This window comes from Canis lupus, chromosome 37, assembly GCF_003254725.2.
Source record: "Canis lupus dingo isolate Sandy chromosome 37, ASM325472v2, whole genome shotgun sequence".
In the NCBI taxonomy this organism is placed as follows: Eukaryota; Metazoa; Chordata; class Mammalia; order Carnivora; family Canidae; genus Canis; species Canis lupus.
Window position 1 is genome coordinate 29,047,102 of NC_064279.1, and position 26,334 is coordinate 29,073,435.

The 26,334-nt window shown below is 40.9% G+C and overlaps 1 protein-coding gene across 3 annotated transcripts in view; it reads right to left on the reverse strand.

Moving 5' to 3' along the window:
* Positions 1–861: 861 nt before the first annotated feature.
* The window catches only part of FARSB (phenylalanyl-tRNA synthetase subunit beta), a 68,954-nt gene continuing 43,481 nt past the window's right edge, over positions 862–26,334 (reverse strand). For 2 of the 3 annotated variants that reach the window (XM_025442012.3, XM_035710835.2), the window contains 2 exons: positions 23,297–23,452; positions 862–1,134 (listed from right to left, as the gene is read on the reverse strand). In XM_025442012.3, the coding sequence (XP_025297797.1) occupies positions 983–1,134; positions 23,297–23,452 (308 nt within the window). In that variant the 3' untranslated portion in view covers positions 862–982. The remainder of the gene's footprint in view (positions 1,135–23,296; positions 23,453–26,334) is intronic. The other variant, XM_025442013.3, reaches the window with a different exon arrangement.

The following is a 26,334-nucleotide window of genomic DNA, read 5'->3' on the forward strand; positions in this document are numbered from 1 at the left end:
GACAGCGTATCTCATTCCATGTCACTGCTATCAGGATCTGCCTACAACAGATTTGGGAGGAACAGAGGATAGTCTATGTTCACAGGTCTTGCAGGTTCACACCGCTGCCCTGACTCCAGGCATGTCAGGACTGGGTTTCTTCGTAGTAGGCTCAGCAAAGCCCCATCAACGTATTTCTCACTTTGCATGCTAATAAAGTTTTACACTTTGTGTTTCATGTCACCTTATCAGTCACTGAGAACTCCTCTCAAGCACCCGACTGACTTAGCTTTTTTCAATCAGTATTGATCAGAGTCTAGAAGTAGCTAGGAGGCAAGACAGAAATTTTGCTGCAGAGATCAAGACTTCCCTGCAAGACAGAACCTAGTTCCTCAATTAAGTATTTAAAACCACGATTTTATGGTATTGATTACAGTAAGCCGTATGGCCTAGGGCAAAAATGATTTTTCCATGGTTTCCCAACGTTCACACTGCACTATCAGCATGTCGAACTCTGCCGGCAGGACACAGATGTGCTGTATGTTCTCCAGCTCAGGACATTAGTAAAAACACCCACTCACCTTCTAATGCTTGTGGGACAGGCTCTTCTTTCACCTTAAAATGACCTCGAAGTCCGTACCTGCCGGACCATCACCACTCATGAATGGTTTCCCAATATTGCAGACATGTCAAGCGCGAGAACTAACTAGAAATCTCCCATTCTCTCGTACTCGGCACCGTACATCCTACTCAGCTATCCTGTTTCATCAGTAAGACTCGGAGCCTGCATCCTCTGGGCTTTTCCTAGCATGCAGCTTCAGACAGTGTTCCCACGAGCTGGCCTAATGCAGGGGGCGGGCGGCACTGACCCACGGAGCCAGATATGGCTTTCTCCTTTATTAAACATTAAAGCACAAATGGATGGTCCCTGCGGGGAGGACTATAGGACAGCAGGGCAGGAGGAGGGGATACTCGGGGAAGGTCACACAGCAGAGACCCATCTTCACAGAAAAGGCTCAATATTGATTTCCAGGGAGGAGCAGGGCATGGTCAGCTCAAATTTGGTGATGACGTCAGGATGAAGGACCCCAAGCTTCCCGATGCTCTGACCCCTGGCCAAGATCTCTGCGCATCTCCCGGGGAAGAAAGCAGAGCCTGAAAAAGAGAAGAGAAATCAATGTTTCTCTTGGTAAACGTGTCAACAGACATTTAACACCTAAGGCTCACTAGTCTGTGAAAAATGACTTCTTTAAGCCACAGGCTAGGAAACCAGAGTGCTGTCCTCACACTTTCTAATCTTAAAAAGAAATATTTGATATTACAGCAAGGAACTCTTACAAGGAAAAGGCTAAGAGAAAGATCAAAGTCAGGGCCCTGTATGGGTTTTTGTTGATTGTGGGATTTTTTTTGATTTTTAATCACAGGGCTCTAAGCAGGAAGGATCAAGAAAAGGAGGCTGGAGGAGCACAGCTGGAGAAGTCCTGGGGGAGCTCCAAAGGGAGGAAGGACAAAGAGGAAAGAAATGTAAAACTGATGACCTTGCATGGGAAGAACCTGTTCTGAAACAGGTTTTTCCATAGTCATCCCTGCTGGATTAAAAAGTCCACCCTGAACTCAGTTACTATTCAAAGCTTACTCTTTTCTACGTTATTACAGAGAGAAACACAATCTGCATGGTCCTCGGTGGCCTTGACCCCCATTCCTGTTGGAGGAAGCACCTCTTCAGCAGTTTCAGAGCATCGTCTGTAAAACCACAGCAAAGGCCAGCAGCAAACAGGTCTGGGCTGACCCAGAGTTACTTCAAGACACTCAGAAAGTACTCTTCCTCCGGGCGTCAGCGCAGACGGATGGCTCACCAAACTGGTAACTGTTACTGAGGTTCACGCAGCTAAAGACAAGCAAACATGCAGGCCCACTCCGCACTCACTGGCTGGCGAGAGCACAAGAGTTCGACGCTCACTCCCTACTCAAGTTTTAAAAGAAAAAAAAAAAAAAAAAAAAGCTGACTCACTTCACTTGCCACCAACTTGAAAAGGGCTCAGGCCCACAGCTCCTGACAGATTCAATGCAAACGTTTACTGGCATGAACTATAAATACCCAGCGGGCTGGGCCGCAAGCCTGCAGCTGCCGGTTCAGTCAGTGCATTATTTATGAAAGGATAAACTGCTGAGTCTCTACTACCAGCTCCAAGGTCAACATGATGAAGAAATCCAGCAGGGTGGGGGCGGCACGCTGCTCACAAGTCAGTACCAGCTACACCATAAAGACACAGGACCATTACACATACTTCCCAGTCAGCCCAGACAGATGTGTTTATGTTCCCAAAAAACAGTTTTAATCATCATTCTGAAACAACTCCAGAGCTCCCCTCGGCTGAAATATAAGGTGGCCTGTTCCTCACACCCCCCCCCCCCCCCAACTAAGCAATTCTCCGCTGTCTCAGGGAAGCCAGACCTTCACTGAACTGCACCTGCAACTCCTATTTGGCTTTGCACGCTGCTCCACACTTGGGGGCGGGGGCTGAGATGGGGCTGGAACACAGAAACAGAATGGCTAATGCAGAGCCTCAGTGACAGGAACTCACTGCACCTGATGACGGGGCCTATTTTAACACTATCAACACAAAAACCCAATTTATAAAACTTTCCCCCACCTACATCTCTGAATGACAGTGAGGCCTGTACAAAGGGCTGGTGGTCAGTGGGGTGACCCAGACTTGGGGAACCCTCCTCCCACCATCCGTCACCCCTTCCTACAGAACAAGAGCTTAATACCCTCCACTAAGTGGAAAAACCCACCGGCCTACTTTTAAAGGCCATCCAGAAAGGAAGCTTAAGACCTCCACTGGTAACCCTGCCATGTTTAAGAATCCTCACTGTGTATCAAAATCCTTCCTTTTTATCTACAAATTCCAATTTGATTGGATTCATTTTAACTGAAGCATAAAACCAGACTATTTTAGAATCTAAGCCAGATGTGCTAGTTCTAAACAATGTTAGCAAAATAAAGCTTAAGAGATAAGAACTTAGGATTTTTACTTCATAAAACAACTTTTGGAATCAGCACTTTTTTAGCACAATTCAGTTACATTCTTCTTTAGTGAACAAGCCTGATAATGCCATCTGTCCCTTTCTCCGGACATTTGGAGCACACTTGGCTTCAGGTCATTAACCAGTCAGGTACTCAAACAAAAATGTTCCTATCACTAACCGCAATTTTCCCCTCTTTCCAAAGAAAACTGAAATTCATATTACACATTACTTAAAACATCCAAGTATGAGAGCATTTTAAATAATGCAAATACCAAAACCCTCAGCCCAGCGCACAGGTCCGTGGGAGCCACTGCACACCGTAGTCAGCCCCGAGCCAGGGGCCTTCCCTGCACCAAAGGGGGCCTCTGGCCTCACCTCCAGTGTTGATCCTCCCCTACACACCCACGTGTAAAAATTAAGTTCAAGAATGGATTTCTGTATAAACTTTGCTGAAAACTACACACTTCAGCCTGCAATGACCAGGATCATTTTCTTACAATTTTTCATTTCTCACAAGGTCAGATTAGGACCTAAGCACTTATGACCTGCTTCCTCTTCGGTCAGTTAGAGCAAGGCTACAGTTCGGTTCTTCACAATCACAAGTTGAGAGCACACAACAGGGACTTCAAAGGCTACAGAGAGAAACCCGACAGGTATGGGCTAAAAACACGGAAAGAAAATATAGACCGTGTGGCTTAAACCCATCTTCGCAGGCAGAAACAAAGCGCTCCAAAGAAGGTAGCCGAGAGCACTGCTTCACTGCCGAAGCAAAGGGAACACAGCCGACCACGCTAGCCATCAGCCCGAGCTCAGAGACCAGAGCACCTCCCGGCAGCAGCACGGTGCTTGGGCTCAGTAAGTCCGGCAGATGGATGGGTCGTAACGCTCGAGCTGGAACTGGATGCAACTTAAACCAGTCTTTCCAGAAGATGTCACGTCCAAAGAGAGGCTCAGTGTGGGTCTGGGCTTGTAAGAAACTAGACCCGGATGGCAGGCAGAGGCCACTTTAAACTCAACAAAAACCAAACAGGCACCTCTGGAGAAAGAGCAGCCTGCTGGGTCTAGAGACAAAGTTGCCAATTCAAGGAAAATCCTGTTGCCCTGTGGATGGAACTCTAAAATTCAAATTGTAAAAAATGTAGTTACTACTGTTCTTCACCTGCCTAAGCCGAGTCCCTGGTTTGTTGTAAACGCTCCAATTTTCAACCTGTGCCAAACGCTGGCTGGCACAAAGCCCTGAGCCCACTTTTCCACCTGGTTCCCTACGCGGATTAAACGCTCAGCTGTGCTGGTATCCATCACAGCAAAACGGCCTCCGACATGAAACAGACCCGGGGGAAAATAGTGCTCTTGCTGGAATCCATGTGGAAGCCCAGACAAAAGAAACATCAGTTAAGCACAAGCAAGAATTTAATTTCCAAAACTTAGTGGGGTGTAAGTAAGTCCCTTAATTAAAGCTTTTGTAGCATCTCCTCAAGGTCTGTAATTGTCTCTCTGTGCTCAAGCGGCAGGACCACTTTGAGGACCTTGGGGGTAATTCCCGGCCAGTAACGCAGCACAGCACCCAGTCTTTAGCACATTTTCTGGCTAATTGACCTTCAAAGAGTTTGTGAGCTCCTGCTCTTGCTCGTTGCCAAACACCTTTCACAGTTTCTTTTTGCCACGTCTTTCTTTTCGAGTAATATTATAGGCCCAAAGTTTGGATAAGCTTTACACATCGAGTCATTCCTATAATTTTATGAAGCATCGGAAGTAGAGGTTTAAGGCGGTAACTGAGCAGACCCCTAATCCCAACGCGGGACAGTGTTATCAAGCATGAGGCCCTCGATGCCTTAATCTTCAACCCCCTGCCATTGGCTATATTCAACTAATTCCTCTGGTGCTTTATGTTGACCATCTCTTACAACCATCTACGCATAATTTTATTTTTGCCTTTCTTCACATCACTAAGACATGCTTTGGGGTTCAAACGTGCATACTGTTAAGTCCCTGCAATTTGGTACTGAATCGCTCCAAATTTTCTCCAGTAAAAAGGTAAGAACAAAATAAAAAGGGACAAGGAACTCTGGGAAAGGACTGAGTGTACAGCTCATACGTCACAGCAAATAGCAGAATCCATCACTGTCAGCTTAATACAAATAACCCATATGCACGCTCCCAAACCCTGGGACAAAACACAAAATGCGGGATCCCTGGGTGGCTCAGTTGTTTAGCGCCTGCCTTCTGCCCAGGGCGTCCTGGAGTCCCGGGATCGAGTCCCACATCAGGCTCCCTGCATGGAGCCTGTTTCTCCCTCTGTCTGGGTCTCTGCTTCTCTATCTCTCAATAAATAAATAAAATCTAAAAAAAAACACACACACACACACACAATGCATAGTCCTACAGATACAGGAGACCACTGCGCCAACTAGTGTGCTTTAAATCTAAGTAACTGATTATGTAAATGGGTAACGGGACAGGAACACCCGCTTAACAGGCAGATTCTAGGGCTGGCACCACCAAACCCGACCCCTCCTCTTCTAAGTGCCTAATTCGAAATACAGAGAGAGATAAAATAATCCATTAAGTGGTATAATAATCTAGCCTAGGAAAACACGAAGGATAAAAAAGTCCCCAGCATTCCATTCTGGGGTGAAGGGTAGCGTGGGGGTGGGGCAGAGCACAAGGGGCTGAGACACCCTACACAGGACTTGGCGCCTGGTCTCCACCAGCGCTCTGACAGGCAGCAACCTTGACTGTCGCACTCTGCCGCTAGCACCTCAATCTCCCTTTCATTTTCTGAGTAGCATTAGTCTAAAGGAAGAGGACAGACAAAACATAGGGCCTCTTTTTAAAAACTGAACACACACGTACACCAAATATGGGAGTATGGGAGTTGTTCTCAAAGTTTTAGAGCAGGAGTTGAAGTGTCCCAGCAGAGTTCTACAAAGTGCAGACAATCCGAGAGGCCGGGGGGAGGCACGAGGCAGGCGACACATTAACTTACAAAAAAGAAAAAGCTGTTAGATGAGGAAACAGCGTAACTATGGAGCTATACACCCACACGTTTTTTTCCCAATCTCAGTCCACTACGGGTTGGGAGAAAATATTTCTAACAAAGATCATTTCATTTGCAAGTGGAAACTGAGTAATTTCCAACTGGTAATATAAAATACCCATTTTCCCCCAGATGTATACAATTCTTCACCTTACATCTGAAGTGAAATATTTATGGTACCTAAAAGTCTTTAAAGAGAGGGGACCTAATCCCTTGAGTTTAATGGCTATCTTTCATCCCTTTCGGAAGATCAAAAGAAAGAAAAAGCCCTTACACAACTTTACAGTGCTAATCCCAACACACCTGCAGACATCATTAACTCTTAAAGCGAAGGCAACCGGACGTGAGGGGAACCAGTGGCTACTTAACCCCACAGCACGGAACCGGGGAGGAAGCCTGTGCTCACGGCGACATCCTTTCGAGACAGGGCATAGCAAAACCCCTACTGCAAATAAGGACTGGATCCTGGAGACTATTCTTAAGAAGTAATCAGCAAAGCCCAGACTATCTAGTCTTCTAACAAAAAGAAGAAAGGTCTTCAATAAAGGACCTTTTAAAATCAATCACCACAATCAACGATACATACTTAGAACTCCAAAGTTTCCGGTTTTACTTTGTACAGACAAATCTCTAACTTATTTCCATGGTTATCACTTTTTAACTTTAACATCTACTTTAAAGTCGAATCTTATGTGCTTCTTATACACACATACACATATGTAAAAACCCAAAGGAGGTCAGCAATGTTAGAAGAATTTAAATGCGATCCATCCAATTCCAATTTTAAATCAGTCTCAAGTTTACTTGTATAAAACCAAAGGATTTTTAACTTCAGGTTAAAGAGTGCCCTGTCTACTCATTTCAAAAATTCCTATTCTAAAATAATGCCATTATCCTGCATATTCCTGACACTTAAGTCATTTCCCCCAAATGGTCACATTTCTTAAACATTCATAGAATGGTTTTAGAGTAACAACATCAGAAACAAAAGGTATGGATCTCCTGCCTTCCTGGGCTAATAAAAGGATTCTTTTCTTGTTTTTCTACCTAATAAAATCCTTTAGGAGACAATTTCTCAAACCAAATATGAACACCTTTAAGACTCTCCACAATTATAGTGTAACAATACTAATAATGATAACAAGACTATTGTAGGGCTAAGTGGGAAAAGAATGGGGATATGGACTATAGAAGACTGTACCTGTAATTTCAAAATTAGTTAACTTATTATTCAAATTGAGACCACTGGCCAACCTCACACATGTAATTATGATGGACAGCTTAAGTTTCAGAGTTAGATTTCTGCTAACAAGTAGGGAGGGCAGAAGAAAAAGGAAAGAACACGGACACCGTTAAAGGCAGACTGCCCTGCCTTCTATTCCTCTCCTTCCATCCCCAGGAAGGGCAGGGCCTCAGTCCCCGGGCAGCCCTGGCCGAGCCCCTGAGGACAGGCAGGGTACAGATGGGAGAAAGTGGAGCACAAGGGGATTAGGGGACTTGCCCAAGGCAAGCAATAATAGTAGAGGCTCCAGAGCGCGCCAAGGTGCCGGTGGCCACTGAAATGGGGCGCCCTTTTGTGTGTGGCCCAGAGGCACAGATGGCCTCGAGGATAATGTTTTCAAACTTGTGGTCAAGCTGTCCATTTCATGTTTGCAAACTTCTGGTTTAAAATAAAATAAATAAACATAACTTAAGATGAAAAAAAAAAAAAAAAAAACCAACCTGACCACCTCTAACCTCATATCCAAGTATGCTCTGTAAAATTAATAATACAACAGAATACTAACGAAACCCAACAAAACCTAGAGCCTTCCAGGGAAAACAGAACTCTGTTTTTTAGACTTCACACAACCACAGGCACACTTAAAGACTAAATTCCAGATTCTTGAGACAAAGACTGAACATGAGCAAATAAGCACCAAAGTGACGCCATCTAAAAAGGCAAGGACAAAGAGCACATATGTTAGAACTGGCGGTAGAGCCTGCTTTTGAAGCCTTGAAACTCCTGCAGACTCTGAACACTGGAAACGACTTCAGAGAAGATCTCGTCCATTTCTTTACTTTAGAGATGAGAAAATGGATACCAGAGAGGCTAAGAAAACCATACAGCCAGCTAACAGCAGAGCTGAGATTAGAAGCACAGTCTGTGACTTTTTTATCCGGTGCTAATTTTCTGAAGGGCAAAGGTGAAAATCCACCCTGTGTTTACTCTGGAGAGTATCTATTTCCAAAATGCCTTCCCAAACGGACCTGCCTCTCAACAACTCTATGATACAGACGGACAGATCCCATCATTCCCACTTTAGAGATGAAGAAACTGGCACGGAAGGATTAAGTCCTAAATCACTGGAAGCAACATGCCAGGATCTAACAAAATGGACTCTTTCCCATCATTTTAACCAGTGTCTATACCATCTTGGGGTCTGTATTTCAACTTAGCTTATATTCATATGTCTAAAGACATTTTTAACATTTTCATCCTATGTGTCATAGCTTGCCAAACTGTTCTTAAAGTATTTTATGTTGGAGTTGTTTCCAATTATCCACTGTTATACACAGGGCTTCTATAGTACATATTGGTTTTTGCTCTTTCTTGGTTTCTTTCCCTTTGCCAAAAGCAATACCACACAAGTAAAAAAAAAAAAAAAAAAAAAAAAAAAAACTTTGTCTAGCTCATTATATATCAAAGTGTTAACAGACTTCTAGCAATGGTAGTTGCAACAAACCACAAACTTAGACTAATAAGCATGATGTTGATCCCATCTCGCACAACACTAATTAGCAACTACTACTTATTTTAGTTCTACTGGTAGAGGGGGGAAAATGCTTCAAAGAAGCCTTGGAAAATAATTCCAAGAGAACATCTCTGTTTTCTCTGTTCAGAAAATATAATTCAAATGAGCTAGGAACCTGCAGAAATTAAGAGAATAATCAGACACTTTTCTCTTCTGGAAGGAGAGTGCCAAAGTACAGCGGCTGAAATAACAGCATTAATAAAATATCTGCCAGCTACCAGTGAGTATCCAACACATCAAAACAGGTCTTACCGTAGAAACAGGAAGTTCTGGAGCCGTTTAGAGCAAGGCCTTTTATCTGAGAGTTTTGCTCTAGTGTTTACTCTTTACGGCCTTCAACATCACTCAGAAGAAATAAAAATCCTGGAACTACAGTCACATGGTTTTCGTTTACAGTAAGGCAAGTAAACAGCTGCCTATATTTGCTGTCATGCTGGGCAGTGTTGCTGTTCCCCACATTTCTCCTTTTCTTCCTGAATATGCTTTTCTTGTGTAAGAGCATGGCTGTCACCATGGCATCATTTCAGAGGGCGGGGAGATTTTTCTATTGCACTGAATTAGCCCGTTTTGTTGTTGTTGTTGTTGTTGTTAATACCTGAAATTATTACAAAGGGACCAAATTTCTCTTCCTTCATGATTAGAAAGGCAGCTAAAAATCAAAGCATCTCTTAAGTTCACATTGATATACATCAAGTGAACTGAAGTCAAATCCTTTCCTGAAAAGAATGTTTTTCAAGGAACAGAAGGGGACAAGTAAGAGCAAGAGGAGGGTAGGAAGCACACCCGAAACACAGAAGGGCTACAGGGACTGCAGCATGGTGAGGGCGAGGGGTTCTAGGTACAAGCTACCCACCTCACCCCTGGCCTGTGGAGCTGAGAATAACCTCCCGGCAGGAAGATTACATTCCTGACCCCCAACCACCTGAGCCTGTAGGTCTCCAGGTGTTTCCAGGAGGGAGGAAAGGGTGCCTGCATCACCCACGTGACTGTTAGCATTGCCTTCTCAAATAGGTCAAGATCAGACCAGTGCCATTGAACATCAGTGTAAAGCAAAATAAATCAAGATCCAAGCTCTTAACTGGGACCTTGGTGAAGTTAAACTGTCCTATCTTTTATATAAAAGCAGTGGGAACACCTTAAATGAAGGTCAATCTGAGGGATTCCTGCAATGATGTAATAGAGGACGAAGCTAAACGGCAGAAAGGAGTCTTCTCTAAATAAAATATGGGAAAGGACCTCTGGAGAAGGCATATCTAAGGAACGTCTGATTACAGTTCTGCTTCCCCGTTGCCCGAAAGTCCACAGTAAAATATTTGTTTCCCATTTTTTTTTTTTTTTTTTTTAAGATTTTATTTGACAGAGCACACGAGACTGCACAAGCCCGGGGAATGGCAGAGGCAGAGGGAGAAGCAGACTGTCCACTGAGGAGGGAGCCTGATGTGGGGCTCGATCCCAGGATTCCGGGATCATGAGCCGAGCCAAAGGCAGACACTGAACATACTGAACCACCCAGGTGCCCCCGCATTAATCATTTTTAAACAAAGCAGATTATGGATTAATATATTTTTTTAAATCAGTAAGCATTAGACTCCCAGAATCTTGCTTGCTGAAGGAAGGAAGGAAGGAAGGAAGGAAGGAAGGAAGGAAGGAAGGAAGGAAGGAAGGAAGATAGATAGATAGATAGATGATAGATAGATAGATATTTGTTCAGTGATTCTTAACAACCTTCTAATTTCCTAAACCAAGCTACTAGCTCCTGAGCAGTGGGAGTTACTACACAAACTATACCTTTTGGCTCAACTAAGCAAGGAGGGAGCAAGATGCAAAAGGTGCTGGCATTCAGTGGAATGACTCTGTTATTCTAAAAGAATAGAAGTAAACCACCATCACCACCCCCCACCCCAACCCCCAACAATCCCACAAATACCTCACTCTGAGTAAATTCCTTGGATGGGAAATCTGGTTACGAAATTGCATAGTACTTTGAAAAGATGATAGATACCAACATTTGCTCCAGCTCCAGGGTAAATGGGACCATATACAGAGTCCTCTACTTTGATACATAATGCATTTTTGAACAGTTACCAAAAAACCCAAGTATAAATATACCATCAGCTAAAGGTTTTATAAACCCGTTATGGCAACAATGTTTCCTTTTAGAATATCTCGGAATCTTATCAATACTATGTGATTAGGGTCACACTTCAATTTCTAATTACCTCTCTATACATATAAATAAGACATGTATTTTAATGTTGGAAAAGACTGCAAATGGACTAAGAGGGCTGGGCTAATTAAGAAGACTATCATGCCAATTCTGTGGTTGCAAATTTCTTGAAATAGTTCCCAAGACTTGAATAATAAGAGGTTTTCTTTTCTTGAAAGAGTCTGATCGATTCAGATATTCTCAAGTTTCTCCTGTACCTGTTCAATCTAACTAAAGGACTTCCAAAAAAAATCATTCCATTTTCTAAAGATATCAAAGATAAAAGTTTAGATCTCTTCTATTCCTTCATGGATTCCAAAAGGCATTTACCATAAATTTAGGTTAAGTTAAATAGTACCATTAAAAAATGTTAAGAAGCACTGATAAATAGCATGTATCAAAATCTCCAAAGCACACAGAAAAAGCAAAAAAATGGGATCCATTCCTCAAATGTACTTAGGATAAATTACAAACAGGTAAGGGGTTTAAATGTAAAATTATGAAACACTTAAGCACTAAAAGAAGCATGGGGGAATTCCTTCCTCATCATGGAGTGGAGGAAACATTAGGATTCAAAGTTCAGAAGCAATAAGGAAAAAGATTAGCAAGTTTTACCATATAAAAACCTACATGGCAAAAAAAACAAAACAAAACAAAATGATAATTTAAAAACTCCTGAAAAATGGTTGGACATAGGGGCGGGGCCGCTGGGTGGCTCACTTGGTTTAGTGTCCGCCTTCAGCTCAGGTCATGATCTCAGGGAGCTAGGAGGGAGCCTCACGTCAGGCTCCCTGCTCAGAGGGGAGCCTGCTTCTCCTTCTGCTCATGCTCTCTCAAATAAATAAGATCTTTAAGAAATGGTAGGATTTATATTACAAAGGGTTAATATCCCTAAATGCATAAAAAGTTTCTAAAAAGAGAGAAGAAAAAACCCAACATACCTAAAGAAAACATAAGCAAGACATATGAACAGGCAGTTCACAGAAAAGGAAACAAAATGTCCTAAAACATGAAAATGTTTACTTGCTCATAAGAGCACAAATTAAAACTACAGCAGACATCATTTTCCTCCTGAAAAGACTGCCCCCAAAATACAGAAGTCTGACAAGTCTGGGAACAAAACTCAAGGGAAAAAGTCCTCTTGCTGGTGCTCCTAGGTTTGTGTAATGTTAGAACACAAGTTCTCTGGGGTGGGGGGCGTAGGGGTGGGGGTTGTCACTAGCTAACAAAAATATGAATTTACCTTTTGTCCCAATAATCTCATACTTCTAAGAGATCAGTCCCAAAAAAACACTAGCAAAAATACCAAATGACATATGCACAAGGCTATTCATCGTGGCATTATTTGCAGCAGCAAAAGACTGGAAACAGCCTAATTATGCCCACCGAGAGGGAATTAGTTGAAGAAACTGGCACTCTAGTACAGTGCTCTGCAGAGGGAAAGTGCCAGACGTCCATGTGTGGCTGCGGTGACCTCCAATGTAGATTAAGTAGAAAACAAGGTACAGAGCAGTATATGTAAAGTATCAACTCCCCAGTTGAGAATGTGGAGAATACACACACAGATTTTTAAAAAACTACAGAAAGAAACTGAAAACTAGTAAAAACCATAATCTATACAGGCAGCGAGGGAACAGTGTGACCGCAACAGAAATAGAAGCTAGAATCCTTGAAATAGACTTCATTTTGTAAGCTGTATCTTAAGTACAAAGAGAACTGCACATAACATTTAAATTGTTGTAAAAATCATATTGGTTGTCATTTTGAAAAACAGGTAGAGTGAGCAAACATAAGCTCACTAGGAACCAAGATTTTCAATGTAAAGAAGAGCTACAAATATAAAGCCAAGTATATTCGATAAAAATCCTCTAACCCTAAATATAAATTAGAAAGATGCATAAGAAATCAATGTTTTCTCATTTAAAAAGAAAAAAACTCTCTGTAGGACTATCATAAATTAAAAAAAAAAAAAAAAAAAAAGGATCCCTGGGTGGCGCAGCGGTTTGGCGCCTGCCTTTGGCCCAGGGCGCGATCCTGGAGACCCGGGATCGAATCCCACGTCGGGCTCCCTGCATGGAGCCTGCTTCTCCCTCTGCCTGTGTCTCTGCCTCTCTCTCTCTAAAATTTAAAAAAAAAAGAAAAAGAAAAAAAAATTTTCCCAGCCCTGCACACCAAAGTCCTAGAAATGACTTCTTCAGTAGCAGTAAGCAACCTCAGCACCCAAAGATCTAAATTTGATTTCTCACTAAAAAGAACCAGGGCCACCTGGGAGATATACCGGCTTCCAGGTCTGCCACAGAAAATATACATGAGCCCAGAAATGTTTTCTACATTATCACCGGCTTTAGAAAAAGACCCCTGTATCCAAACATTTCTCCCTCTTCATTTTATTTTTTATTTTTTTTTCTCCCTCTTCATTTTAATAAGAATCTCCTGATAAAGGTTTCTCAAGACTTAAAGGCTTTTCCCTTTTCTTCCAGAATCTTTCAAAACCCTCAAGAAGCTGAGGAAGACAGAAATCCCCACCCCAGGGCCTGTGTGTCCCCCAGACCAGGAAAGAGAGAGTCAGCATGCAGTCTCAGAGCCTAAGTGGTTGGGGCAGGGCGGGGCGGGGGTATCTGCAGGTGAGCAGGGCACAGCCTTAGGAGGCAGAGTGATGAGCAGAGCAAACATGCAGGGGAAAGACGAGTCAGTTCACAAACAGGAGCACTGCTCAAGTAAATTAAAAAGTTAGGAATAATGAGAGCCGGGTTTCCCTCTGTTGAAGAGATGCACAAATATGGAACAAGCAAAGACTAGAGTGAACCCTGAAGGTCTGCAAGGAATTGGGGGCACTGCCATGAATGAACTTATAAATACATACATTTGGAAGAAAATGTGTGTGTACATACGCATGTGAGTAACTCACACCCCCAACAGCAATAAACACACCCTAAATATTGGCTTTTACATACCATTCCCCAAGAAACAGAACCAGGAGAGAGACACGGGACAATGGAAAGTCCCAGATAAGCCTAGGAATATCTTCTTGTGCCCAAAGCAAGAGAGGGGTACTAAGGAATAGGAACATGTTGAAAGGATGCACAAGCCAGCTTGAAGGAACACTCACTGGCCAAACTGGGGACAATGTGAGCATCACCATAAATGGTTATAATGGATTAAAATATTGAATAAGAAATAAGGAGTCCCTACTGATACAAGTAGGAAGACACATTCAGAACAGGACATTTAAATAGTTTCAAAGTTCTTCCCACAAAATGTTCGCGATAACAGAGGGAGGAATAACTTTACAGGAAAGCCTAGTACTCACAGCCTGATTAGACAGCATCAGTTATGAAATAAATGGAGACTGTGTGCCACTTGAGAGGACTGCGTTGTTTCTGCAGCATTCCTCCAAAGATGCCTAACCTGAATCTAACAGGAAACCACAGACAACCCAAAAATCAAGGGCTGCACTAACGTAATCACTGGCTTGTGATGTTCCAAAGTGTCAAGGTTATGAAAGTCATTGTAAAGACTATTCTAAAACCCTTCAGAAATAGACCAGTGAGACATGGAGGCTGCAGACAACCCAGGAGTCTCCGATGGAAAGGATGATAAAACTTGCATGGGGTCTCAGGATTGGGTGGTGGTTAGCATTAAGAAGAATGAGGTTTTCCTGATTTTGAGGATTATATTGTGGTTCTACAGGACAATGTCCTTTGAAGGAAATACTGAAGCATTCCGGGTAATGGGGCATCAGGTAACTTACTCTCCAACAATTGAGAAAAGACTGTATTTGCATTTTTAAAATAAGCTTGTAACAGTTTCAAAACTTTAAAAAAACAAAACAAAATGTGGCTTAAGTTATAGGATGCACCTCTGAAGGGTGCCTTCATCAAATTCTCAAAGTTAAAAATTACTGCCCTAGTTCTATACTTGGAAAGAAAAGGGAATACTAAATTTGAGTACATCAAAGGGAAATGGACATTTTGAAGATGGGCAAATTCAATATACTTATTTGCTTAAACCACATCTACTTCAAAAGAAGTGAGAGTAGTTACTGGTTTTAAATAACTCCCAATTATTCCTTAAGAACGAACTCTTTTCAGGGCACCTGGATGGGCTCATCACTTAAGCATCCAACTCTTGAATTTGGCTCAGGTCATGATCTCAGGGTTGTGAGACTGAGAAAGGTGGCAGGCTCCTTGCTCACCAGGTAGTCTAAGATTCTTTCCTTCTACCCCTCTGCACTCACTCACTCTAAAAATAAATAAATCTTAAAACAAAACAAAAAAAAAAAAACTTTTGCTTTTAGGCCACTGGACAGCTGGATGGACAGATCTTAAGAAGGAAACAACCTACCTAAATATATGCATACATGTTTTGTTCTGTCATAGTATTTCCTACTGTTTTGGAAAATTCAACACCTTATTTCATTTTGTTCCTTTATTCTGACAAAATATTAGGTATCATGGGGATCCCTGGGTGGCTCGGCAGTTTGGCACCTGCCTTCGGCCCAGGGTGTGATCCTGAAGACCCGGGATCGAGTCCCGCATCGGGCTCCCTGCGTGGAGCCTGCTTCTCCCTCTGTGTCTCTGCCTCTCTCTCTCTCTATCATAAATAAATAAATCTTAAAAAAATATTAGATATCATACATTATTTTAAAGTGACTGTGTTAAGGAATTTGAGCTTATCAGAATAAAATAAAAGTCACTACCATATTATATTAACTCATATCATTAACTCTTCAAATTACCAAAGAACTTAAGAAATATGAGCTGAATCAATGTTTTAGCAGATTTTTCCCTTTTAACTCAGTTAATGAAAAACACTCTGAATTTTGCAGTACCTGGAAGTGTACAACAGCATGAGATACCTGGTTTTCCTGAGCAATAAGACCTGGAGGCCATCCAAGTCCTGACATCTGAGTGCTGATTTAGGAGCAGCTGGACTCACAGCAATCATGTCTCATACTCACAATACACCACTCCATGTGACAGCAGGACCTGCTGTTACTAAAATCTTAGAAGCCACATACCCTCTACCATATTTCCTGGGAATGGCCCAGGTCTTCATTAGCTGTTAAAATACACACTGGAAATAAATTCCAGTGGTTAGAACAACAGCCTTCAAGACAAGATCCAACAGCGTCCATGAGATGAGCGATTATGAAGGCGGCTGGAATGAAACCTCTCCACATGTGGACAGGAGAGGGGATCATCAAAACTGTGCTCAAAAGTCAAGAGTAGGGATCCCTGGGTGGCGCAGCGGTTGGGAGCCTGCCTTTGGCCCAGGGCGCGATCCTGGAGACCCGGGATCGAATCCCACGTCGGGCTCCCGGTGCATGGAGCCTGCTTCTCCCTCTGCCTGTGTCTCTGCCTCTCTCTCTCTCTCTGTGACTATCATAAATAAATAAAAATTAAAAAAAAAAAAAGTCAAGAGTAAAGGGATATAACAACTGAGAGAAAGAAAAAATGATTTCGCTAAGAGTTAATTTTAAAATGATTTAGAAGTTAGCTTGAAACATGAGATTCTATCATCTTAGAGCTGGACAGCACTTAATTCTGCCAAGGAGTTCAGGCAGGTAGAAATTAAAATAGATCTTGTAAGGTAGGATTGGTTTTATCTTTGAAAAAAGAAGACTCCAAATATCAATGGCTTAAAAAACAGTTTATATCAAAGGCAGAGTTAAGTGCTCCAGGAAAATTAGGCCTTTATCCTGAACGGCCACGTGTTCAGTGGACTACTCCACGTTAGCCCTACCTAGGGATTTATTCAGTAGGTTTACCTATTTTCTATCCACCCACCCATCCATCCATCCTTTTAATCTTCTGGATTGGCCAGAAGGTTGACATTTAGCTTACCAGAATACATCGCTCCTAGGATTCACAGGATAGTGTTTGTAACCAACACGCCACAGCATACCCACCATGTGCCAAAACCAGCGTACCAAAGTTTGACCAATGTGTCAAACTGCTACTACCTGAGGAAAGCAAAGCTTTCTTATATGTAACATGAAAACTGAGTAGTAAAAGGTACCCTAAAAAAAATCCTCTAAACTTGCAGCATCTGGGCCCCTGAAATAAGGTAAAAATGAACTTCTTTGTATTTGGACCATGGTCTTTTCTATAGAATAGCAGAAGCTAGGTTCTAGTTTGGAAGCAGGAAAAAAAAGGAATACAAGGTGGCAAATAGACGTTTTCCCTACTATATAAATAGCTGTATTTAAGTAACTCCAAAGAATGGATTCATTTACAGCCTACATGCTCATAGGGGTAAAAATTAGTCCTTGGGGGGCAGAAAAGGAGGTATGAAGAAAAATCTTATAAATTACAATGGCTTGTGGCCCTCCAAAGCTGAACCCAACCTGCCCATCTTACTCCCTAGTATTCAGTTCCTCTCACTAGGTTGTCTTGGGCATCATAGGAATAGCACCGACACGGAAGTTAAAGTAAATGTACGCAAGACCAGTCAGTACTACAAACCATGGCGATAGATAGCTGTGACTCTGTGACTGCAAGACTTTTTACAGATCATGAAGCCATGTGGACAGGTGGCCCGCACATGCGTAGAGGCCGATGGCAGCTGCCTTGAGGATGTTGTTCATGTCTGACTCCAAGAGCTTCTGTGCATGGCTCAGGCTTTGAGGAATAAAAAGTTTCTAATTCAAAGTTATTCAGCACATCATTAATTACATCATGTGCCAAAAGGAAAAAACAATGACAATATCTGACTACCAGCTAGTGATTTTCTCAAGGGAAAAGTTAAATTCACTAATGATTAAGAAATTAATTTCAGCTGTTTTACTTTTGCTGTAAAAATTTAAATTTCAAAATGTGATTAATTGGCATATATAATTTGACACACTATAGTTTATATAAGTAAATAAACATTGTAACAGTTATTCAGTAGATAGAACTTTTAACTTAGAACTGTATTTTTAACCCCCAATTTCAAGAAGGTTTATACTTACTCTTTTTATGTATGAAGCACAGCTATACACAGAGTATACAACACGTAGGGGCAATTAGAGGAAAAAAGTCTAAAAATGTTCCCTAGGGGAGAGACAATAAAGTAAGTCGAGCAATAATTATGACAATATCTGTCAGATGGGAAATGGAGCTGAGTCATCCAAGTGGGACTTGGCATCAAGCACTCCAGTTTGCTGAGTAGTAAATGAGCAAGTAGACACACACACACACACACACACACACACAAAAGCGCGTGCGCAAAGTGAAATAAAACATGAGTGGAGAGAACTCTGGTACACGTATGAGAGGGAGGCAAAGACACACACTCAAAAATCCAGGGCTAAGTGAATTGCATGCTAACTGCTCGAGCTTTATAAACACTGTGGCCCCTGGTTCAGTGCTACCCCCTGTATGGGGATCACAGCGACGACTGTGTCACTGGTTTGAGGCTTTTGTTGAGAAGGTAACAAAAAATTGTATTTGAAGGCTTGCCTCGAACATGAAAAAGTAGAGAAGCAGAAGAATAGGATTGTTTTTACACAGAGTAATATGGTCGGGAAGCTTAAAAACAATTCAAACCTTTTTTTCTTTTAAACTTAATGCCTTAAGAGAGCGATGCCTTTGTTAGTGGTAACTAGGTGTGGACACATCATATGGTTCCCCCCTTTATTCTAGTCCAGAACATTTGTGTAAATCAAACCATAAATGGAACACCTTTACTTCAACAAGTTGTTCAACAGACCTTCTATTTCCAAGCTCATGTTACACTAAAAAGCAGTGCGAAGACCCAGCAAACCTCACAGTTTCACCCGTATTTTTTAGCATCTGAAATCCTTCACAGGTGTCCAAAAAGGTCATGACCTACAGGTCAAGTCAATGATCATTAGGTGTTACTGTAACAGAAGGGGCCTAAATAACCACTACTATGGGTACATATGGTACAGGATTAAATGTGCACATCACTTACACGGTTATTGTTCATTTCACAAAATGAATTCTGAGCAGCTTGAAAACTAGAATGATCAAAACTAAAAGTTGTAAAACCTGTCTCCCAGGGATCTTGTCCCAAGTTAACTGAAGTTTTCTGGAGAATTATAAATACATCAAAACTGAACTAGGTAACAAATTAAAAAGGGGAAAAAATACACACCAAATGCAGCCAACTGTACACAAAGCTTACCACCTCCTACAAGAAATTATTTTTGCCAGATTGCCCAGCAACCACGTAACTGTCCTAAATACAAAAATGTTGAGATTTTTTTTCTTGCCCAAAAGTGGTTTCTGAAAAGGATAAATGCATTTTGACATACATTATTTAGTTTGCAACAAACCACTAAAGAGAAAGAGCTGAGGGGAAGGTGAGAGGCATAAATATATATGCTGTAATAATCTGATCAAATGCCATTAAAACACTGAGCTGAACCCTTCTGAAACCCTCAAAAGGTTCTATAGTCTGCTAAAAAGTTAAAGGTTCTTTTTTTTCTCCTACCACTTAACTGCCCTTGTTCTATCATCAATTCCATAGTCTATCTCAGGCTATGTTAAGTGCAAACATGCTCAGCAAGTGAAAACTCTAAGACTAAGAGACCACGGCTTCTACCTCTGGCTGTAGTCATGAGCCAGGAGTGCTCCTGCACAACAGACTCGTCAGGCTGCAGAGAGCTACTGCCTTCATAATAAATAAGGTTACGCTCTAATGTCAACAGAACACTTTGGGATCAATGCAGTGATCGATCAAATGAGCTTCCAGATTTCTCTCACAATGGACAGGGCCACATTTCTCAAAGGGGAATCAAATTCTGTTCCACTCACCATGACCACCAGACAGCACAGCACAGCACAAAAGGAAGGTGGTGGCATTCATTAGAAAAGACAGAAGAAATTAGGTGTAACTGCCAATGAACTCACATTAGCAGGAATCTCTGATGAACAGACTTAGCTCAACTATAAATGCAAAGCCACCAGGGATTTTTAATTATTAAAAAGTACACCATATGCCAGAGTAACAGAAGACAACTCAGTAATCAAGAATGGTAGTTCTTAATCTGCTTCTATTCTTTTTGTTACTGTGAAGACCATTTCTTTGCAGAAAAAGCTATATGCAAAATAACAATAAATCGATGGAAATGATGTAGCCAAACACAACACTACTACCAAATTCCTGTGTTCACATATTTACTTAGGAGATCTATATGTACATCTACATGATCTATGTAATACATACATGAAGTTTTAGATGAATACCAGCTTTGCTACTGACTTTATTTTGACAAACCACTTACTTTAAGTGTTGATTTCTTTAACCATAAAAAAAGATCATGTTTGTCATTAAACAAAATAGACTTAGAAATGCCTATGAGAAATGAGGAACTATTATTTAGAATGACAGTAATTCATTTTGGTTTGATGGTTCTTACAGAAAGCACTTAGAAAAAAAAGATGTGGCCAATGCTGGTGATGGGGCAGCAGAAGTAAATACCTTGTTTTATTTTCCCAAAATAGCCAGTTTAGATATACTTAAGTATGTATTGGTCCAGGCCACCCATATACATAAAGAAGCTATACCAAAGCTTTTCAAACTCCTAAATCTAGGGCATTTCATAAATGTCAAAACGTTAAAACATTAGAATATTCTACTATGAAAGCCTAAATAAATTCAAAAGGAAAGAGAATATTGACTCTGTCCTCATACTAAATCAAAACCATAGTAACAACTTGGTCTAAAAAACTGAACATGAAGATCTACAACCACATGAAAAGGTTGAAGTTTATGAATGCATTTTCTAATAATAAAAAAAAAACACTCCAAACCAAAACAGACATCTACATATTAGGGAAATTAAGTACTAAGCATTACATATTTTAACACCAAAACAATAAAGGATTTAAATATTATTATAGATCTAGAATTATAAAAATCTGACTTTTAAGAAGATTGACACATTCTGGTTAGTATTATAAAAGGTTCCAAGCAGCACATATCGATGAAATTTTCCAAATGCTAAGTGCTGTAGCTCCTACCCTTCAGAAGTTTAAGTCAGTCTTCTCCTTGACATAGCGATGCCCGGTGCTGATGTTCCAGTCCACACCCTCACACTATAGTTTAGTATAGGCTATATGACAGTATATGCTCTAATACCTTCCAACCATTCTTTACCCCTATTCTCTATGCCACCCAACCTCCATACTGCTGCCAGATTAATCCCTCAGATGTATGGATCTAAGTCATATCACTTACTTGCAAAACAAAAAACAAGAACAAAACAAAAAAAAACCCCACTTCAATATTTTCCCCGATTAGCTAAAATCCTTCTGGCATCCAGAACTCTAGCTGTAGCCGGGCGCGGTGGCGCGCGCCTGTAGTCCCAGCTACTCGGGAGGCTGAGGCAGGAGGATCGCTTGAGCCCAGGAGTTCTGGGCTGCAGTGCGCTATGCCGATCGGGTGTCCGCACTAAGTTCGGCATCAATATGGTGACCTCCCGGGAGCGGGGGACCACCAGGTTGCCTAAGGAGGGGTGAACTGGCCCAGGTCGGAAACGGAGCAGGTCAAAACTCCCGTGCTGATCAGAACTCTAGCTGTAGTCTTAAGCTTCCTCCTGACCTAGACCATGTTTCCCATTATACTTATCTTTGCTCATGCGGCCTGTCTTGCTTTCTGTCTCCACCTATTCCTTCTTTCAAATGCCCATCTGACTTCCCAGAAGCTCATTAATCCTCTCCCAGGTGCCCTCCGTTGCACTATTTCCCTCTTTGGAAACCTCAAGGCACTTCATTAATATAAAAGTTATACATAAGTATCCTATCCATAACAGTCTATGCTCCAATTTACCATTTTAGCTCTTTGTAACCTTTGAAGAAAAAAAATCAAGGACTCCTATACATGGCATAATCTGTTTCAGAGAACTGATTTTTATCCAGTTAATCTGTTTATGAAGGGAAGTTTCTAAGACTTCAGAAGGTAAAAAGATGTGCCACATCAGCTTTCAGATTGCTATTCACTTGGATGACCTCATCTTGAAAGAGAATGCTAGAAGAGCAAAGCGGTGAATGGGTTAGCAAAGGGACCGTTAAGGCAGGCAAGTTGGTGCTGTAGGAGCAGCACTGGGCAGCAGGAGCTTTGACACGCAGCTGGGCTCACTCGACCTGCCCAGTCCTGGTTCCTTCACTGTCAAACCAGGAAATTGTACCTGCTCAACTCCAAGATCCAGTTCTAAACTCCAGAGTTCTAGAAGGATAACACGTTTTCATTGGATCATTACTAATGAGAGATGTGGAAGAAAACGTAACTCTCTGCCATATTTAATCTCTCAATTTCATTTAAAAAAATAACCAAAAAATAAATAAATAATAAATAGCCTCACACATCTTCAACCTAAAAGGCCCATGTTTCAGGATTATTGCATTTTCAAAATAAGTCTTCAAGTTAAAAAAAAAAAAAAAATCAAACCAATAAAGAAAATCTATGAGGACTAAGAAAAATCTAACAAAAACAAAAATATATCCTCCAACAAACTTCAAACCACTATATGTGCCAACTAACACTTTTAAAAAAATGTTTTGTTAGAAATTTAAGATGCCAAATAATTATAAAAACTTGTCAGGTAAGCAGTAGGAACAAGTGGTCAAATATTTCTTTCAAGTTGTTTCTGGGTCCCTAACAAAACAAACTCAGATTCAAACTCTAGGGATACGAAAAGCAAAAACTTCAGAACTCCTCACATGATGCAAAGCCAGGTGCGTTAGTAGTACATATACCCCATCCTGTTAGCCTAACTTAAACCCTCCAACACATTTTACTGCACTTGGGCTTTTATAGAGGATTCTCACTCTTCCTCAGTCAATCTTATGACTTCATTAACATGTGAAATCTCTCAGGATAATTTGTCAGGCTTTTTGCCTTAAAAGCTATAGACATGTAAAAAAAAAAAAAAAAAAAAAAGCTATAGACATGTAGCATTTGAGAAAATAATCAGTTTAGGTTCTCCAAGCTTCCAGTCTGAACTTCTGAGTTCAGAAGTCTCACCATAGCGCTGGTGGCTTGATGGTGCCAATTACTGAGGGCTACCACACCCAGCTGGAACAAAAGTATTTTGTGTAGTACTAGAAAGAGCTCTACAAGCATTTCTCTAAGATGCTGCAGGGAAAAGGAATGTTTTCTGGAAAATACTAAAAATTAAATGAAATGAAGTTCTATTTCCCACTTCCCCACCCTAAACTGAAAAACTATCAAAAAAAGAGCCCTGGACCCTTCATTACATTATCACTAACTCTGGTTTCAGCTGATCAGTCCTACCTTCTGATGCCTTGATCACATATCCGCCCTTCTTTTCACCAGGAGGTACATTAAGCAACTGCATAATTCTGTCCAGTAGCCCATGGATTATCTCAAACCCAGGATTCTTGTTGTAATAAACAGCACAGAGATGCCTGTAGTTTCTTGCACCTACATCTGAAAAAAATAAATGAATTGGCCACAAGGCCATAGTGACCATTACTTAAGAAAGTACTCTGGGGCTAAAAAGCATCTTTATGAAACTTAAGAGCTAGAGCAAATGCTTATCATATTGGGGGAAAAAAAGAGACCATTAAGCTCAAAAAGTCTAAATTAAATTATATTGTTTAAAGAACACACATAGGTTGGAAAACTGAAGTGAAGAAGGGAATAACTATCACTAAAGTTAGGAGAGTGATTACTCTAGGTAAAGAGTAGTGATATGATGGGGAAGAGCCTTACAAGAAGCTTTAGATACTGGCAATACTCTGTTAGTTTGGTCACAGTAATGTTTGCTTTACAGTCTTCTTAAACCATGTTACATTTATATTAGTACATATTGAGCTAAAGTTCTTCCATAGATTTATTCCCTTAGCCATTCCCATTGACAAAATATAAAAGGTCTCTTACCTTCCAGGTCACCAAATAAAACAAGGGTATTTTAAGAGACTATTAAAGTAATATAAAAGTGAGCACATAAATGGGGTGAAAAGGGAAACTAACAACCAATTATCTTAGTACCTATCATTCTATCTCTAATCTTATTTAATTTGCAAGACAAAAAGTAAAAGTGGGTTTTATTATCTCTATAAAATAGGACAGGAAAAAAAAATGGAGAAACAAAGGCTCAGAAAGATTTTGCCCAGCGTCAAGCCAACTGGTTAAAGCAAACTATAGTTACATAGCTAATAAGTTATAAAAGCAGAATTTGTCCAGTATTGACCGGCTCTACAACACATGTTCTTTCTACTAAACTCTGGAAATCTCTAAGTCTCTAAAGGATTTAGAGGAGAAAACCTCTAAAGAACTTAGGTGAAAACAATCTAAGAGCAAACTTAAGTATGGATATATACCTAATTAATATAGTCAAAGATGTATATTCTTGAACTGGTTTTGATAGGTCACCTACTTTAGTATTCTCAAGTGTTGTATTTTTGAAGTCCATTAACTATCCTTTCTAGGCATCAACAGGATTGTTAAACTCATGGAAAGTGTATTTGGAGTTAAATTTCTGACCCAACACACGTGAGAAATAATTGTTCTTGCCATGTAACATTTTAGTGCCTCCTGGGTTCAGGGCACTCCGCTCTAGGTATCCCTAGAGGGAGATGGTCAAAGCCTGCACAGGGCCTGCAGACTAAACCCTCAACAATTAATTTCTGAATAAATGACTAAAGCCTAGAAAGGGAGGTAAGCACACACACAAAACTATTAACCAGGTCCAGACCCAGACAGTGGGTCACATTTGAAGTCAGCCAGCTGATGCTGGAAAGGAAGTTCTGTATCACTGTCACTATCATTTCCATTTGCAAGGTGAAACCATCAGAAGAGATTTGGTATATCTAAATGCTCTAATTGAAGGTGTAAGAATAAAGGTTAATATTAAAACCAGGCAGGCATAAACCTCACTAAACCAACCACATGCATAAACTAAAATGAGGGGCTTGATTTCTCTGAAGGAACACACACGCTCGCGTATACACGCATACTCCCTGAAGGGAAAAAAATGAAATGAAACAGAACTAAATTATCCCTTTCATATTACTGACTTGCTCCTGGGTATCTTTGCCATGTGGTACCCATTTGTTGGTGTCACATGCTTCCACTTTAACACACAGACATGTATTCAAACTACTTTGTTGTTCCATTTTTGCTGGGAGAGAAGAGCCCAACAGTAATGCCAGCTTTCAGACAGCTTAGCAACATACTGGAAAGCTTTGTGCCTTGAAATACTTCTTTCCTGATCTCCAAACTACGTAAAACTTACCTTTCTGATAAAAGGAGCAACATCTGGTTTAAAGACTTAGAATTTAGAACTAGTTGATGGATGAACTTAAAATAAAAAAATATAGGACTTAAAATTATACTCTATTCAAGGAAGGTTTCAAGATGTTTGCATAACACACACACACACACACACACACAAATGAGCTATGTATTTCTGGACTCGATTCTCCAATATTAAAGAAAAGCTGCAGGTTTTTAGGGCCTTGTAAGAAACTATTTAGGCTGCCCCTCCAACTCCCACCACTGATTGGCCATTTTTTCCACATTTCCCAAGTGTTACTACTCCCTCTAGACTTCCTTCCTCCCATCTTGCTGATATATCTCTTTTACTGTAGCCGAATTGAATTAAAGGAGGAAATAACCACATATTCAGTTCCACCCATTACTCCCTTGGAGAAACTGCTAGGTATAGTAAAATTCTCATTTCCTAGTATTTTGCACTGAGGGACCATATTACATCACAGGAAGTTCACTCACTGAATGCCACAAAGTAAGAACTATTTAAATTTCATGCCAAAATAAGGGTTTGTTGGAAATGCCTCAGTTCTTTAAAACTCAGTTAACAGACCTCTTGTGTCATGCCATCAAACAATCCTGCTTTTTAAATGGGCCTGCCAAGTATGTCAGCCTAAATTACCAATGTATTTTGCAGACTTCAAAGTACTGCCTGGAGAGGCTGATCTAAACCACCCAAAGGACAGAGGGGGGTGGCCAGCTACAAGTTTATAAGCTGAAAGAACACGCCAAATGATTTTTTAAAAGAGGAGAAAAAAAAAAAGAATGGTACATGATGTCCCTCAGTAAAGTAAAACTATTGCCTACAACTCAAATTTTTCAAATGGGCCCCTGCTTGGTGTAGATCCTCTTTCACTACTAAAGTACCCATGATAAGAAGCAAATTAAGGGTGTTAAGGTTATATTATTCTATATGGACAGCCTGGAAAAGGGCAGAGTCTTCAAGAAAACAACTCCATCTCTATTCTCATATTCACCTGAAGGCCTAAATATAGATGCCAGGAGAAAGGCTACTGAAAAACCAAAAAGGCTTCCAC